Source organism: Anas platyrhynchos, chromosome 9, assembly GCF_047663525.1.
Source record: "Anas platyrhynchos isolate ZD024472 breed Pekin duck chromosome 9, IASCAAS_PekinDuck_T2T, whole genome shotgun sequence".
Classification (NCBI taxonomy): domain Eukaryota; kingdom Metazoa; phylum Chordata; class Aves; order Anseriformes; family Anatidae; genus Anas; species Anas platyrhynchos.
In genome coordinates, this window is record NC_092595.1 from 16,441,277 (window position 1) to 16,457,858 (window position 16,582).

Below are 16,582 nucleotides of genomic sequence, written 5' to 3' on the forward strand. Positions count from 1 at the left end.
AGAATTATTAAAGAATTCAAATGAAGAGAACCCATATAATTGGTACAGATGAAACTATGCATTAGTAAACTACCTCTAAACATTACAAAGACTGCATACTTTTATTGTGACAACAACACAACCCTTGACTGGTTTGCTGTTTCCAGGGTCTGCCACAGACGAATTCAGAAAGGACACAAATTTGTAATCCACTCCTCCCATGTATTGAGATTAAAAGTATAAAAAGGTAGAAAAATAGCGCATGCATATAGGGAGAAAAAGAATGTTACAATTCAGATTTTGGAGATTTAGAAATACAAATTACTGTAGTATTCATCTTAGCTCCAGCTACGGGTGTTGGTGTGAGGCTCGGAAATTGAAGTAGCCAGCCATCTGACTCCCACTGAACGTGGAGGAAAATACTGGAAAAAGGCTCTGCTAGATTCACCAGGATTCTTTTATGTAGAGCTTGAGGAGATACTAAAAGCATGGCAGATGCAAAAAGGTGCTAACATTCTTGTTCACTCACTCTTCAGCCAGTGATCCCCCAGTAAAACTCATCCCAATGGGACAGAAAATGAAATTAAGCCTAATGGGAAGATGTTGCAACATCTTCATGAACATTAATCCAAGGTTTCTGCTAGGTAATTTAGAACACAGTATTTGGACTTTTTCAAGTTTCTAGACGGTTTCCCTAATCTAATCACAGAATCACAGAATTTCTAGGTTGGAAGAGACCTCAAGATCATCGAGTCCAACCTCTAACCTAACACTAACAGTCCCCACTAAACCATATCCCTAAGCTCTACATCTAAACGTCTTTTAAAGACTTCCAGGGATGGTGACTCCACCACTTCCCTGGGCAGCCTGTTCCAATGTCTAACAACCCTTTCGGTAAAATGTTTATGTTTATATGGAACACAATTTCTTCCATCGCTGCACTTTTAAGAGCAATGCATTACAGCCTCTTTCTCAGCTGTCAGTAAAGGTACCCAGGCAATTGTACCTACATGAGATAGGACAGTAAAGCCAGCCAGAGAGACATGTCAATGAACGCCATCAACAGCTACACCTAGGAACTGCAAATAAGGTCAGCTGAAGGCACAAGGTATTTCGAACAACTGACAGGGATTCATCTAGGAACATCATGCAATATTCTAGGCATTAGGGAGAAAACTTTTAAAGAATGTAGCTGCTGAACAAACAATAACCACAGCAGCTTTGCGAGGGAGATAAGTAGTTCATATTTTCCTTCCTTTTGAAGATAATTGACATGGGGGCATTGCATCAGAGTTGTTCACCAGAAGACACCTGCGTGATTTAGACCTCGTCAGTCTGCTCTGACATAGACCTCACACAGCTAGCTAAAAATAATGGAAATTTCTACTCTCTGCCATTCCACTCCACTTACAAGTTGTCACAAAAATCTCCAAAGTTCTTAAAATACCCACCAAAGAGATGGTGAAATTCAGCTGTTAGTAACAGAACATTTTCAGCACTTCATCAAACCCCATAAGCAGGCATGTGGAAAAAGAGCTCAGGGTAATAAGTGTTCAAGTTATAGTACCTTGTATCTCGAGATCTTTTAATTCAAGTGACTGTTTATCATCTCTAGACCAGTTCTGGTGAAGTATCACTTCAGTAACACAAACACATAACTGACAGGTGGATTACAGAGAAAAATACCCTTCTACTTCTACAAGGGGATGTATTAGGATGTTGCAAATTCTAGGGAAGTAAATTGCAAAGAAAGTTTCTCTTTCAGGAACAAAAGGAAGTCTCAGCTTAAAGCTCTTGTAACTTCTTGCAACATTTAGACATCTTCACTTACATTAATATTGTATGATTTTTTCCCCTAAAAGAATTACGTAAATTCCATCAAATTTGATTTTTGCTGTAAACTAAATCCAGTACTGGAGAACTGTAATACCTACCTAAGTCAGAACTAAAGAAAAAGCATTTTTCATGTAAGAGTAAATAGGGACTAGGATCAAGTTCTTCTCACCCTCGTGATCAGTTTCTTCCGAAAATGACTGCAACACGGAGTAGCAAGAGTTACTTGCTTTTTTATGACATGAATTAAACAATGTTTGACTCTTCATTCGTGTTTTGAAATTCCTCATTATATATAAAATGGCTAAACCATATTTCTACTCCATGTGATAGCATCTGTCCATCATTCGATATTTGCACATGAAAGGATATCAAGAATAGGTTCTTGAATACTTTTGATAGATTTGACTCTTACAGCTCCTTACAAACAGATTCCAAGAGATATCACAAAGGTTATTTTCCATATATATATATATTTATTTTTTTTAAATAAAAAACTGAAACTTAAAAGTTCCAATAAAATATCACAACTTAAAGGATGCCCTTAGAAGTATTACAATGCCCTTTTCTTACTACAAGGGCATTTCAGAGACAGAAGGCTATGAAGCTCTTTAAAAAAAACCACAGTTCTAATACAATTCTGCTGACTATGAATATCTGCCTTGATTCACATTTACTTCGTAGCAGGGTTAGAAGAATACCTTCTTCCAGTTACACATAACTCTCAGGGTGAGAGTTATTCCTCGTAGAGAGAGGTATAATTACGTAGATAGGCCCTGACTCCTGACTTGTGTTGAAGAAAAAAGCAGGGACAACAACGGCAGCCCTACTAGGGCCTCTGCTCTCCACAGTTTACCACCCTAGTATGGGGAAGGTGTTACAAATAGCAGCACCACAGATGAAGCTTCTTCACCCAAGCGCACAAGCTGCTAGGTCTTGGCACAGATCCCCACCCCATGGAGTACCTGACACAGGAAATCCCAAAGTGCAGCCAGGAACAGAAAAAGCCATCAGGAAACCACCATGCCCTGCCCTCCTAGGGATGTCTATGAAGTTCAGACAAAATACCTTGTTAACATAGATGAGGAGCCTAGTAATACTGTGTCCAAGCATCATGCCCAACTTCTTGCAAGAAAGCTGGTAACATACCAGAGATTATGAATGTTTCAATAGCTGTGCCTAGCTGGTTACTGGTACACCTCTTACTGGCCCACCAGCAGCGGGCATGCAGTACCAGTGGACCTGAACACCTTACAACTTCTGCACGGTCAGCAGACAACTGGTGGGAACTGGGGAGCACAGAACCAGAGCTGCAAGGGATCGTAACAGATCATCTAGTCACTGCTCTTGGTTTGAGGCAGGCTCACCAATCATTTGAAGTTACTGTCTTGTTTTTCAACAATTTAATTGCTGGAGACTTATCACACTGTCACCAACTGCAGCCCTTGCATTCTGCAGAGTACATATATTTCTCTACTTCTGTGGGGCTGCCATACAAGTCCAATTTACCACCCGAAACACACAAAAATAATATTGCTTGATTCATATCTGTCATTTCACATTTCTAGAGATGCTCTATCTCTAGTCCTTGAACTAGAAATCCTGTTTCACAAGTCTGCAGGAGCAACTGCAGGCATGCTTTATCCTCTCATGCTTAAGAATGGTTCAGATTTTTTTTCTCTTTTACAAATGGTGTTGTACAGGTAAATTACACGGAAAGGAGTTGCAGTCTCCTCTCTCTAAAAGGGGTAGACATTCCATGATGAGGTTTCTTCTCTGCTGTCCATATCATGAAACTAACTGGCTGCTCCCTTCTCCGCTCCTCAGAGCAAAATGAGATTGGGATGGGTGGGAAATCTAGAAATGCCCCAAAGGTACAGTTTTTCATATTTTTATAAATGTACTGAATGCTGATAAGGTGTGTATTAGTCATCAGGCAAACCTGCAATATTCTTCATCCTTCATCAAGGAAAACACTCTGCAGCTAATGAGGGTTTTTTCTTTTAATTCTTTAAAAAAGAAGTTGAGAAAATAAAGCATCAGATACAAAAATAGTCAGAAGCAGATACCATTTACCATCAGTCACACAGAGGTTAAATACTTCTCATACCAGTTACCACCATTCACCTCTTTCTACTTTACAGATACCAGAACTTTTCCAACAAAACTACTTTTTTTTTGTGTTTGTGTAGCCACTTAAGATTAGAAACTAGAGAAGATTCAACAAATTATTGCTGAACCTAGTTGTGTTTGTCTAGTAACCCAGCCTTCCACTGCCTTGAAAAGAGAAGTTTGCTCTCTGAAATAGTTCAACATTTTTACTGCCCAATGTACAATGAAGAAAAAATGTCAGATGGTAACACCTCATCCACTACTGTGCTGTTCCTTCTTTACCGAAATTCAATACTAGATTCATGGATCTCTGCAGATCTCCAAAGGTGGCTGAGAGAACTTCAGCCTCCAGCCATTTGGGGATAGAACTGCATGCAATACTGCTGTTTCTAATCCGAATCAGCCAGCAATTAAAGAGATTTGCATGACCACATGAACCAAGCACAAGACATACATTTGCCTGAATACATCCTTCATGCATAGTTTCAGCATCTAAAGTTATGAATGAAGGAAGCATTCCTTGCTCACAAGGGAGTGTTGTTACCTTATCTAGCTAACAACGGATTTAGAGCCCAAAACTCAGTCATGTGCTAACAACTCCTGTCTGTACCGGAGATGATCCTGTCAAGCAGACACCTGCATTCCAACAGTTAGAGGATGGACAGTCCTTTAGGAGTAGTACTATAAAGGACACTAATTAAAAGAACTCCTAGAGGGAGTACCTGAATTCAAGGACAACCCCAAGCAAAAAACATATGTAAAGGCAGTTCATCATTAAATCCTATCACAGAATCACAGACTGGATGATATTGGAAGGTTCAATCTAGTTCAATCCCCTGCTCAACCCAAGATCAACTAGAGCACACTGTTCAACATCTCAGCCATGAGGCCAAGCTTTCCAGGCCACGAATAGACATAATTTCTAGGTATTAAACTAAACTCGTACTTGATATATGCACAGACGTCTTATCCCTAAATACCTGAGCATAGGAAACGTGATGCTTATCTTCTAATTAAAGAGGTTTGTTGTTTTTTTTGTTTTGTTTTGTTTTAACTAAAAATGCTATCTGACGTTTATCTGAGTAACTCCAAGAAAAGCTTTGTGTAACAGGGTGGTCTTTCACTCTGCAGTTCTGCGCCTGCTCCCACAGTGGAAGTGCACCGTGTTCCAGTATGAAAAGTATACAAGATGTGGAGGGTGCTCTTCTGCTTCTTAGGTTATGTGAAAGAAGGGCAAGATACCTGGATCGTCCTGTTAAATACTTAAGCAAGAATCTTTACACCTAAGAATGACACCTAAGGTACAGGGGAACTCAAGTGACAGGAATATGATTTTCAGCCTGAATTCAACTGCAAACAAATATTTTTCTCATCTCTATTGACTTCACCAGAAAGGGGGGGTTGATAACAGCCCACAGAGGACTGGGAACCAGCAGCGCTACAGACTAACTGCTACTAAGTGAATGTTGTTTCACTAAGTCAGAAGTCCGATCAAGATAGCTTACAAAAAGAAATAAAAAAAATCTACATTTGAACTGGAAATTTCCAATCATTTTCCTGAAATTAAGGACACAAAAGTAACTGACAATAAGTTCTGAATACTCAACTTGGATTCCAAAGAGGTGTTTGGCATTTTGATAGGCACAAAAGTTCAGCGTTTGTTTTTACAAAACTGTTGAGTGAAGAAGTACACCAGTAATTGGGATTTTCTCAGTCTCTGCAGGTGCTCATGTAGAGCAGAATGAAAAAGAAATTCCAAGAAAATAATTGAAGGACATGACAAGAAATAAACCATCTTCAGGAATAGCTGACTTTGTATATAGTTTCTAAGCCAGCTTGCCACTGGAAGAACTAGATCTTATGGCATTAAAATATTTTCTACCCTGAACTTTAGCAATTCTGTTTTCTATTAACAGTAACAATTTCAAAAAGTAAAATTTCTGAAGTCCTGAAAGTAGTGCCCGAGTTCAGCATCTCAGAAGGATGTAAAGGAATAACTCAGGGCAGTGTTTCATTCTGCATAGAGGAAGAGATACAGAAAATCATTCCATAAGAAACAAAACCCACATACACGTATAGGCTGGCTTTATCTACATTCCTATCGGCTAAGACCACATCGATACATACATCTGTACAGTTCTTAATACAAGAGTGCCCAGACACAACAATTCTGCTTAATGCAATTTTGAGAGTTTTCTTTAATAGCTTTTGTTTTTCTTAGCACCATCTTCAGAAAAAATGGTCAGAAAGTGACTGCAGGTCAGACTGACCTTCAAAGGTACGAAGCAAATGCCATTTCCTATGTATATACACATCTCTTTCTAAAGATGACACCACTCTAAAGTCAGCTTACGGACACAGGAGGCCGCTGACCCAGAATGGCAGTGATTCAGCTACTCTGCACCAGTAATTCCTTCCTGTATGGAGATCTTGGAAGGACTTCACGTTTCTTTCCAACCACGTAGCAGCCTAATACATTAAAGCAGGTATTGCTCGTACAAACCATTAGTATTTGGCCTGATTTCAAATCAAAGATACTTCTCTTTGACTTGTTTCCAAACCTCATATGGATCTGTTCTAGTATATGAACATGCTGCTTTCTTTTGCACCAAGTGACAGAAATGTGAAGGTGTGCTTTGGATCACAATGGTCTCTTCTCACCACATGAAAACATTCTGCAGGAACACTTGGGGAAGCAGGGAAGAGAAAAAGAAATGTGTAAACAAGAAGTAGAACCCCAGGACAAAGCAGTAGCAGCTGAATTCTAAAAATCCCACACTGTTACAGAAAGGAATCAGCCTTCCTTGGGAGACTGCAATCTAACTATGAGAAAGTGTGTAGTTAGCTTTGCAGAGGAGACTTAAAGCAAAGGATGCTAGCTTCCTTATACCTATTCTTACTGGGGAAAAGTTTGACTTTGCAGATTGGAGTAACAAGGATTCCTGTACTCACAGTTTCAGTAGCTATTTAATGAATTAGAAGGCTTGTCAAACACCCAATGAATTCCCACTGCCTTGTTAGAGAAAACAGGAATTCTCCAACACAAATTGTCTGTAATCTAAGGCTGTCTGAAACACCCCGAGGAAATTCTACAGCCTTCAGAAAGGTACTTGCAGGTGGACAAAGCCACAAGTTTCAGCCGGTGAGAATTGTCTTTGCTTACAATATCATGGCTGATTCATGTTCTTTTGTACTCCTATTCTGAAAAGCCTTGGTGTAAGAATTGGTGCTGTTTGAGGATAGCTTGTACAGAACTGAAAACAAGCACAACCATTTACCTTTTAAGATGTTTCACAGTCCCTTCTTTGCATTAATAGGTTAATCATATAATTCACTTGCACAGCCAGAAGATATTAACAGGAAAAAAACAACCTTCTGGATTTTCAGTATTGGGCGTAGAACAACTAAAAGGAGAAAGTAAGATAACTGAAGGAACATGAAGTCCTACAAAATTTAAGAAAAGGTGGATTCTAGATTTGCAAGTCAGAGATCCTCTGTTTTTAAAACGGGAACCACAAGAATAAATGTCAGTCACAAGAATCCCACAGGGCCTGTTGCAGAAAAAAAAAATCCTTAAACTTTGCATAAGCTTTAGCAAATGCCCACTTTGATCTTTACACCTTGGGTCAAGTCTTCTCTTTGCCTGCTTACATTTGGTCAAAACAGAAGATAATCCACCAGGTTTTGGAGAGTAGGTTTCCCCACTGCTAATCCCTAGAGAATTTAAAGGGCTAGCCTTAACACAAAACTCAGTCTGTAAATGAGAAGAAGATATTCCCTGCAAACAAAGTGCGTTTTTTGACAAGTCAGAAGAAGCTGCCTCAGGCAGGACAGTTTGAGACCAAGTTGCCATTTAAGCAAAAGTATCCTCAGTAGGTCCCATACTATTAGCACAAGTAATGCACTGTTCCATGTTTTCCTTCGCCATGGCTGCAAATTGTAGCTGAAAGAAAGCTGGAGGAGAAGAGGAGTGAAATGAAAGCTGTAGTAAGCAATTCAGTAGCTAAAGTTACCTGTTAAATTTGTACTATTGGAATCAGGATCCAGAAAATGTTAGTGTCAGCTGAAGCAGTAATTCAGCAATAAGCATGATCAATGGCTTTTAATCCTTTGATGCAGATGGAGAAGAGAAGCAAATTATCTCAGATGCTTATTAGTATTTTTAAATTATACTTGAAACAACCTTACACATTTCCACTTGTGCACTCACCAGGATATTGGCTGTAGAACAGGATTAAGATACAACCACTTTCATCCATCATTAATGTTAAAGTTGAAAAACAGATTTAATTCCTGAACTGATAAAGTTTAATAAAAAAGACTGAGACTACTTTAAGGAACTCTATGAAATTCTAAAATAAAAGCATTACTCAACAGCCTGTTCTGTAACACATGAGTTTAACAGATATTTCAAGTCTCTCAGTTACATTAAAGTATGCAGTCAACAATCAAAGTTAAAACAAAAAAGTGCCTGTGATCTATGGATCATTATTCCAGACCTGTTGTGAATCAGTGAAAAGGAGAGTAGCAAAGGACATACCTTGGAACTGCTCCCAAAACAATCAAGTTGGCTTTTTGTTTGTTGTTTCCAATTACAGCATTTTTCATATCTCTGTAAATCCAGAAAGAAAAACAAACCCTGGTAAATTATGCTGAGGTACTGAGGGCTTAATCTATAGAATTTACTATTTCCATGAAGGCTTATCAAGTACCCTTTCACATCTCCATGCTGCACCTACAGGACTGTGCTCCAGTGCAGTTTTCACAGCCCACAGCCACATACCCCAGAGCTCTGGGATTCCGTTATGTCCCAGCTTATGCAAGTAAGCAAAATCCCAAACTATCTCACATGCACACCAGACATAAAGAAGTCTCATCATTGAGCAAAATTAGACAGACTGGTTCTTCGTGCCCATTTATTCACTAGACTTCTAAAAGGGAGAAATATATATATATTGCTTGGGGAATCAAATGTTGATAATTTCAAGTACTAATTGAATACTCTACTGGGTGCAGGAATAGACAAGTTATAAAAAAAAAAAAAAGAAGAATGAGAATGAGTTTTCATTCTCTTCTCACCACAGGCTTTGCCAATTTCAGCAGGACACCTAAGCATCTGTATTTCAAAACCCCAGGAGCAAAGTTGAAACAAAAGCATTTCCCTATCTGAGCATTACAGGTAAAGGTAATCATACTATGGGAAAGGAGCAAGGGGAGCATTTTGGGAAGTGGACACTGGTTGTGTACACTACCAAGTCCTATGAAAACACATGGTTTGCAACCTTATTGTTCAGAAAACTGTTACTGTATGCTAACAAGCATCACCACCTTCTAATGTATTTTCCCCTAAATGTGAGCTCATTGAGCATGTATGAACATCCAGAGAATCTGAAAGAAAGCTAGCAACTCACAACCAGTTTCAGGAGAATCAAGATGACATTTCTAGGAAACCTTCTAGCTGTAGGAACCTTTATAATATAAACTACAGGGATGGGAGGGGGAAACAGTCCAAATTAAGATAGCTCTTTACCAAAATAACAAAAAATTGCAAAATTAATAATCACTGGCCAACCTATGCCTATAATTCATTCAAATAATTTGGGAACTTTAGTGATTGCTTTAGTTAGTGCATATTGTTGCCATTATATCACTTTGACTTGCTGTCTGCAGATCTCAAGAGACTTAGGGCAGCCCTGTTCTTTAAGATCCGCCCTGGCCTGCACGAACATACCACTAACAGTTCTTAAAAGTTTCACTGCAATGAGCAGTTGGCCCAAGCACTTCATGTGTTCTAAAGAGCTTCTTGGTCAAGGCAGGCAATATCTGGACTGGTGTAAACACAACCTATACAAACCTCAATTAGTAAAAGGTAATTGACCGTTCTTCCTGAAGTACTTCTCCTTGTGACTCACTCTCCTGCTGCATCCAGTTACAGAGCTGCAGAAGAGTGCTCCAGGAATTTTAAGCAAAAGGAAGCAAGCTAAATTCTCAAGTTTGGCCAGAGATCCTGGAGTCCCAGCAAAGGAGCAGCCCTGAAAGCAGACTGAACTCCGAACTGCAGTTCAGTGTAACTCTTGAAACAGGCAGAGGCATGAAGCTACTTGACTCGCCAAGTGAGACACTACTTAATAGAAATCTGCTTACATAGTTCAGTTGTATACGGCCAGGTATCAGTAGAGAACATTGGACTATCCTGTTACATCTCCCCTAAGTTTGGTGAGTTTGTACCTCTTGACAGGAGATAGAGAACAAAGGGGAAAATTAGATGACTGGCTAAGCTCGAAATCCACAAAAAAATAAGGAATGAACTTGAAGGCTGCATGGAACTCAGTAATTGCACATCAGTGGTTTCTATGATGAAGGTTTGATATGAAAGTGTCCCAATTATTTTTTTAATGTGTTTAAAGTAGAAAAGTAATTTCAAATCAATGGCAAAATCAATGCTCCCGATCTCTGAAAGGAATTTAAACTGTACAACAGATGAGCTAGTTTCAGGTACTAAACTGCTAGGGCCACTCCAGGGCTACCTATCCTGTTATTCTTAGACCCCAGCTCTCAAAATCATCAGAAAGGTTGCATCATGTCACCTACCCATGAAGGCATCTTGAGAAGCAAGAGAGAAGGCACTTGCCAAGCACTCTGAAGAATCCTGAACACAGGATTGGCACACTGAATTGCCAAGCACTCTGTTTTCTGGTTACAGTTTGATGCTCTCCTCAGATGATTTTACACATTTTAGATGGTGCAAGAGACACAACAGGGTCTTCTGATAACTTCACAATAGAATAACCTGCTAACTTTATATCCATTTAATACACAACAAGCACTGCTTATTAGGATTTGATTTAGAGACCCGTTCAGAAGTGGCGTGAACACAGCCAAGTTCCATAACACAAATTCAGAGGTTTAGTGAGGTCACAGTCCTGATCTGTAAAGGATTCAGATGAGTTTCTCCATCCCAGTTCATACAGTTCCTTAGGAAGGTCGCGATGAGTAGACAAGTAGTACTGTAAACTTGAGATACCAGACAAATCCAACACAGGTTCAAGCAGTTCCAACTTGCAATCAAGTGAAATACTTTCAAATTGGTAAGCAGACCTAAAACTGTCAGAGGATCACTATGCTTGTGTACATTATGTCTTGGCACTCCCAAGTTACGTGCCACAGCTCTCTTCAAATTTGCAATAGAAATAGTCTATTTAATACAGAAGAAACAGGAAGATACTGAAACAAAAAATACCCCTCTAATTGTGTAACTCGAAGTTGAATAACAGTAGATTTTCATTCAGTTTACTATGAAAAATAATTACACAATTCCATATTCTGTGTTACGGAGATTTTCTAGATCAGTAAGCTAATCTCCATAAGAAGTAAAGAAGTGCCATGTGCCGTCTTAGTCTACCAGGTCCTTGGTGAGTCATGCACCTTGAAGAATTGAGTGCAACTCCCATACTTGAAAACATCATCTCTAACAAGTCTGAACTTGACTGACTTCAGATCCAAGAAGACATGAGATTCATCCAACAAAGAACACTGAAGATCATTATCTTCAACAAGTGGTAACTAAGAAAGATCAGAAATTTGCAGTCCAAAACTGGATGCTTGCTTTGCTTCCAAAGTATCACACACACTGCTCCCATTTCCTACTGTGAAGAAGTCCTTGAAGTGAAAGGGGAAGGAAACAGCAGCAAGAACAATTATGAAGGCATGAGAACTTCAAAAGAACAACTGATCTATGGTAATTCTAGGCATTATCTGTGAGAAGACTGATCTGGAAGAGGAAGATACACAAACTTCCCAATAATCAGTTCCAAGCTTTCAGTTAGGTCACCAACCCTACTGCCACGAGCACAGCATGAGCAGCTTCAGAAGAAAAATGTAGATCTTAAGAATATACATATGTAGGTTTCTCAGCCTCATAAAGGTAGCTTTCCACCCCAAACCATGCTATGGTTCTATATCAAAAACAATGAAGCTTCCATATGACAGAAGTCATAAGACACTTCTGAGTTTTTTTTTTCCCTTTTCCTTTTTTTTTTTCTTTTTTAACTATTCCGTGTCCTTATAGTTTCCATTCAAACTAAATTCAAAAACTCATTTAATGAAATAACTCAAATTACAATTAATTTTAATGCAAAGATGCAAAGTCTGGTGATTTTCATGCCAACGTTTACTGTAATGCAGTAAAATAATTTACATGAAAAACGGTCAAGCAGGATAAGTAGGATGTTAGCAGTAGAATGTGGAGATGTCCTAACTAACCTCTTGGAAATATTGCTTCCTGAAGTGCAAAATCAGCTTTTTCCCCACTCTTACTGCTTTTTAAATCAATAAGAATGCAGTTTCATCAGTTCAATCCTGTGACAATTCAGTTTAAAGTTATCAAAGTATGTAGAAGCTGGAGAAACAGAAAGACTTTTCTTCTTCCAAACTTTAGAAAAGGGGAAAAAAAGTATCAGGTAAGGTTTATCAGCTGTAACAATCTATTGGAACATAGCAACCCAGAAATCATCATCAGTTCAATTAACTTGCTAAAAGCAACACTTTCAAGATGCAATGTATGCTAGTTTTGTCAATATATGGTTATAGTATGATTGTTTAAAGTATGTTGGAAGTACATTAAACTAAAAAAAATACATATCTAATTTTCATACAAATGCAGTTGGACAAAAGCTACAAGAGGAACTAATTTGCCAGTTTTGTATGGAGTTAATAAGCTTTTATTCTGATTCTTAAGGTGTTCCTGTTTAAAAGTACCAAATGTAGCCCACTTCAGAGAAGCAAGAAGCAATAATAAACACAACAATTTGCAAGTAAAATAAAGTCTTTTGGTTTTAATGATTCCTCACCGGTAAAAATTAGTTTTACGAGGTGTCTAAGTACTGAGGCAATTAACATTCTAGGCTGTTGATGTTCTTACTGTAGAAGCAATTTCAAGTGCTGACCTTTGTCCTAAGCAGAAATTACTTAAGTTCAACATCTTCATGAAGTTTATTCTAAGTTTGGGTTTCCTCTGAGACAAAAACACCAGAGGTGCCCTGTAATTAGTGCACAGTTCTCTGAACTGTTGCAAATTCACATCCCAGATGAAAAAGAGCAGACCTCTAAAGCATTCCTAGCAAGCCTTGAGACCTGTACCTCTTCTGCAAAAGAGATCATGAGAAAGCAATACAGTACATGAACTCTTGGTAAGATTTTGTTTTTACCCACCTTTCTAAATGCAATAAGTCAAGCACAAACATCATAAGCTTTAAAAAACTTATAGGAAGCCCTGGAACTTTCCTAAATCACCTTCTAGCAATGCAACACCTAAGACCATGGAGCAAGCTGGACTGACTTGGTGAGGAAGAAGTAAAAGAAACTAGAGAGAAGAGGAAATGAACTGTCTCCGTATTTTCTTGTCCTACTTGTCTTTTGAAAATAGAGTAGGTAGCCTTATTAAGAAGATTCCTACACAGAGAAGAATATCCAACGTAAGATGAAAAATCACAGAAGGAAAAAGTAGTCCAAGACACTCTAGGCCAGAGTTTTTACTTCTAATACACAAAAATTACAGAAGATTGTTAGAAGATTAAGTGCACAGAGGAAGTATCCAAAACAATGCATTGTGAGACCAGAAGATTTACCGAACAGAGACAGATCAAAATTAGAGCGATAGGATGAAGCAAAGCATCCTTCTGGTAAGGTTTTCAAAAACTCAAAATTCAAATATCTGAAAGACATTTGGGATATTGCTAGCGGATACGAGGACAGAGCTAAATTAAGAACTGTCTGCCCCAAATTCAGAAGAGCTGCTACGTTTCAGTTTCACAGAAGCAAATGCTACCTGGAGCGGCTGGACTTGAGACAGACACTGTCCAGCCAAGCTGTTTTGACAACTACGCTTTCTCCAGCTTTCGACTCTTCTTCCTTCTCCCTCCTTCCCCCTCTCCCATTTTAATGGGCAGATGCAAAGTAATCAACAGCAGGAAATAATTACAATTTTTACATGTTAAAATATGCCCGCTATTTGATAGTTAATATCTACACGGATGCTACCACGGCTTGAACATCCGTTAAATGCCCAACAGGAGAGTTGGTTTCTCTTCTTGTCAGGAAACCTATCTGATCATGATTACTACTCCAACCAGGTAAATAAAATGCTAAAAACTCCTGCCAACTCAAGCAAAGCAAACCACAGACCTCAGAAAACAGCTTATTTTAAAGTTAATCATCAGGTTGGGAGGAAAAGCTTCAGTATTTCTAATCTCATTCAAAAAAAAAAAATCAGTGTATCTAAAAAAAGACTCAGAAAAGAACAAAGTAGCACACAGACACTTACTGGCACTCAACTTCTTTGTGTTTTAACACTTGGAAACTGTTACACAATTAACAGACCACACAAACTAAACAAACCCAACAAGTAAACCCCAAGTCCATGGTTGCTCCCAATCTTAATTCTCTCAGACACCACATAAAATGAGAGTGCTGTAGAAAAATAGCATATGGCTGCATTTACAGCAATGTAGAACCATACAATTTACCATAGATAATGCTAAAAGTGAGCATTTAATCCATCTTCTCCACACCACAATGCCAAAAAAAGCCTTGAACTCCTCTCTGAGGTATCCCATTTGGAAAGGTAACTTACCTTGTTAGAGGTTTCCTTGCCAAGGCAAGTGTCCCACATGGAAAGGTAAACTGTTTCTAATGACCCCTACCTGTAGTCAGAAATGTTCACACCTTATTCCCACCCTGAATCCATCTCAGGTTCCAGCACTTGCAGCATTTGCACGTGACTGCAGAGTCCTCTCATATCAAATTTTGGCTTCCACATGAGAGCCTAAACCAGTCGATTCAGCAAGACGACACAGAAGCTAGCATAATGACTCCACACCTTTCACTGCCCAAACTCATTTCAACTCATGTTCCTCTCAAATCTCAAGGTTAACAGGCAAAATGGGAGCTGCTGCTTTTCCCACCTCTCTCAAGCATGTATTCTTGCCTCATCCTTTGTAGTTTTATTGGTTCTGGCAATTGTGCTACAAGCTGGATGAGATCACTGATCAGCTGAAAAATTGCCTACTTAAACTTAAATCTGATGCAGCTTCAAACTTCAAATGCTCTAAGTCAGCGGAGGATGGGAGCTCAGCTAGCTTGTTTAGATAATCTTTTTTAAACTGAAAAACCAACAACATACAAATGACGGTTAGTGCTCCGCACCATCCTCACTTCAACCTCAGAACCAAACCCCACCACTTAAATAAACTGGGTTGCAACACCAAAGATTATCTGAACAGAGGTGTGGGGGAAACAGCTGCACTTGAGTAGAACTCTTGGGAACAGGTGCTCTGTTCTGGGACGGAGCAGCCAAGAGCAGCAGAAAACTCTCTTCACAGCTGATCTGAAGCAGCAAGACCATCCGAGAAGCACTGCAGTTTCTTCAGATAAATGACCCAAAGTATCAAATATATATCATATATATCCACTCTCTTGGCTTTAGTCTTCTTTGCCCATTCTCCCATTTTAACCCCCCCAGTAAGTAGCAAAAGAATTTTGTCTGCCCCAAGTCATTCACATAGAGAAACCTTAAGTTCTACTCAGTACAGGAAAATACCTTAAAATGGTCTTCAGGTACCTGGTTAGCTGTTCTCAGATGTGCAGTCATAAATTTTAGGTGGCACTGTCCATACCAGCCTAGGCCAGCAATCATCGAAGGATCAACAAAAGCTGTTTGTTTGACACAACTACTACCTACTAGATTATAATCTCATATCTTTTAAAGTATTGCCTCAATTTTTAGCTCCAAGCAGCTTTCAGCTGAGACAGTGTACTGGCATCTATGTACTTAGGCATGCCTTAATTTTGTTTTTCAAATGGGTGCTGGGAAGTGCTCACTAGGAAAAAAATTTATCAATACTCAGCTCTCCCATTTTTCATTTGGGGGACAATTTCTGGATGTTTCAGACAATGCATGTTTAAAGCATGTTTTAACAAGTAATTTTACCAGCTACCCCTCCTGTTACTTTTCCATTCCCAAAGAAAAAAAAAGCAAAAATCCCAACGTACTTAAATTATCAGTTCATCACCAGCAATACAGCACACATACTAAAACCATTTTAATCATCTGGCAGACAAATAAGTGTAAACAGATTTTTACCCTTTGAATGCCACAAGAAGCATTAACCTTTTACAGGGAGGTAACCTAAAATAACATAGTCCCATACTGCAAATTGGAAATGAGCTTGTTTTGAAAGGGAAGTGAACTATTTTTTAAAGTTAATTCTGATCGGTTTGAATCAGAACCTCGGAACAAAAAGTCAAACGCCAGATATTCAGAATCACAAACTCAGTAGCATTGCTGATTTTATGGCACACATTCCCCTCAAGCCCAACCCCTAGCTCAGTTTAACTCCCCCACACACATGCAAATGGCACAGTGCCTATTTCTCCCTCCTATGCCTGCTACGTTTCTCTCTCCCTTATAACCAGCTCTCCTCTATCGATTTGTTCGCCAACTACAAAGTCGGGCTAAACTCTGCATGACCTCAGCATTCAACTGGGCTGAGCTTGAAGTTTGCCACTCGAGACCTTTGTGACCAACACTTGCCTGATTTTCTCCAGCCACATCAGCTAGTCTGGTAAAAGTTGCTTCTCTACTCTTACCCTGCTTATGGCC

The 16,582-nt window shown here is 39.1% G+C and overlaps 1 protein-coding gene across 6 annotated transcripts in view; it reads right to left on the minus strand.

Annotated features, from left to right (window-relative positions):
* The window catches only part of ARMC8 (armadillo repeat containing 8), a 62,924-nt gene that overhangs the window by 38,173 nt on the left and 8,169 nt on the right, over positions 1-16,582 (minus strand). For 4 of the 6 annotated variants that reach the window (XM_027464021.3, XM_027464018.3, XM_027464017.3 and 1 more), the window contains exon 3: positions 8,465-8,536. The exons of the other annotated variants lie outside the window; for them this stretch is intronic. In XM_027464021.3, coding sequence (XP_027319822.1) covers positions 8,465-8,536 — 72 coding nt within the window. The remainder of the gene's footprint in view (positions 1-8,464; positions 8,537-16,582) is intronic. 6 annotated transcript variants of the gene reach the window in all.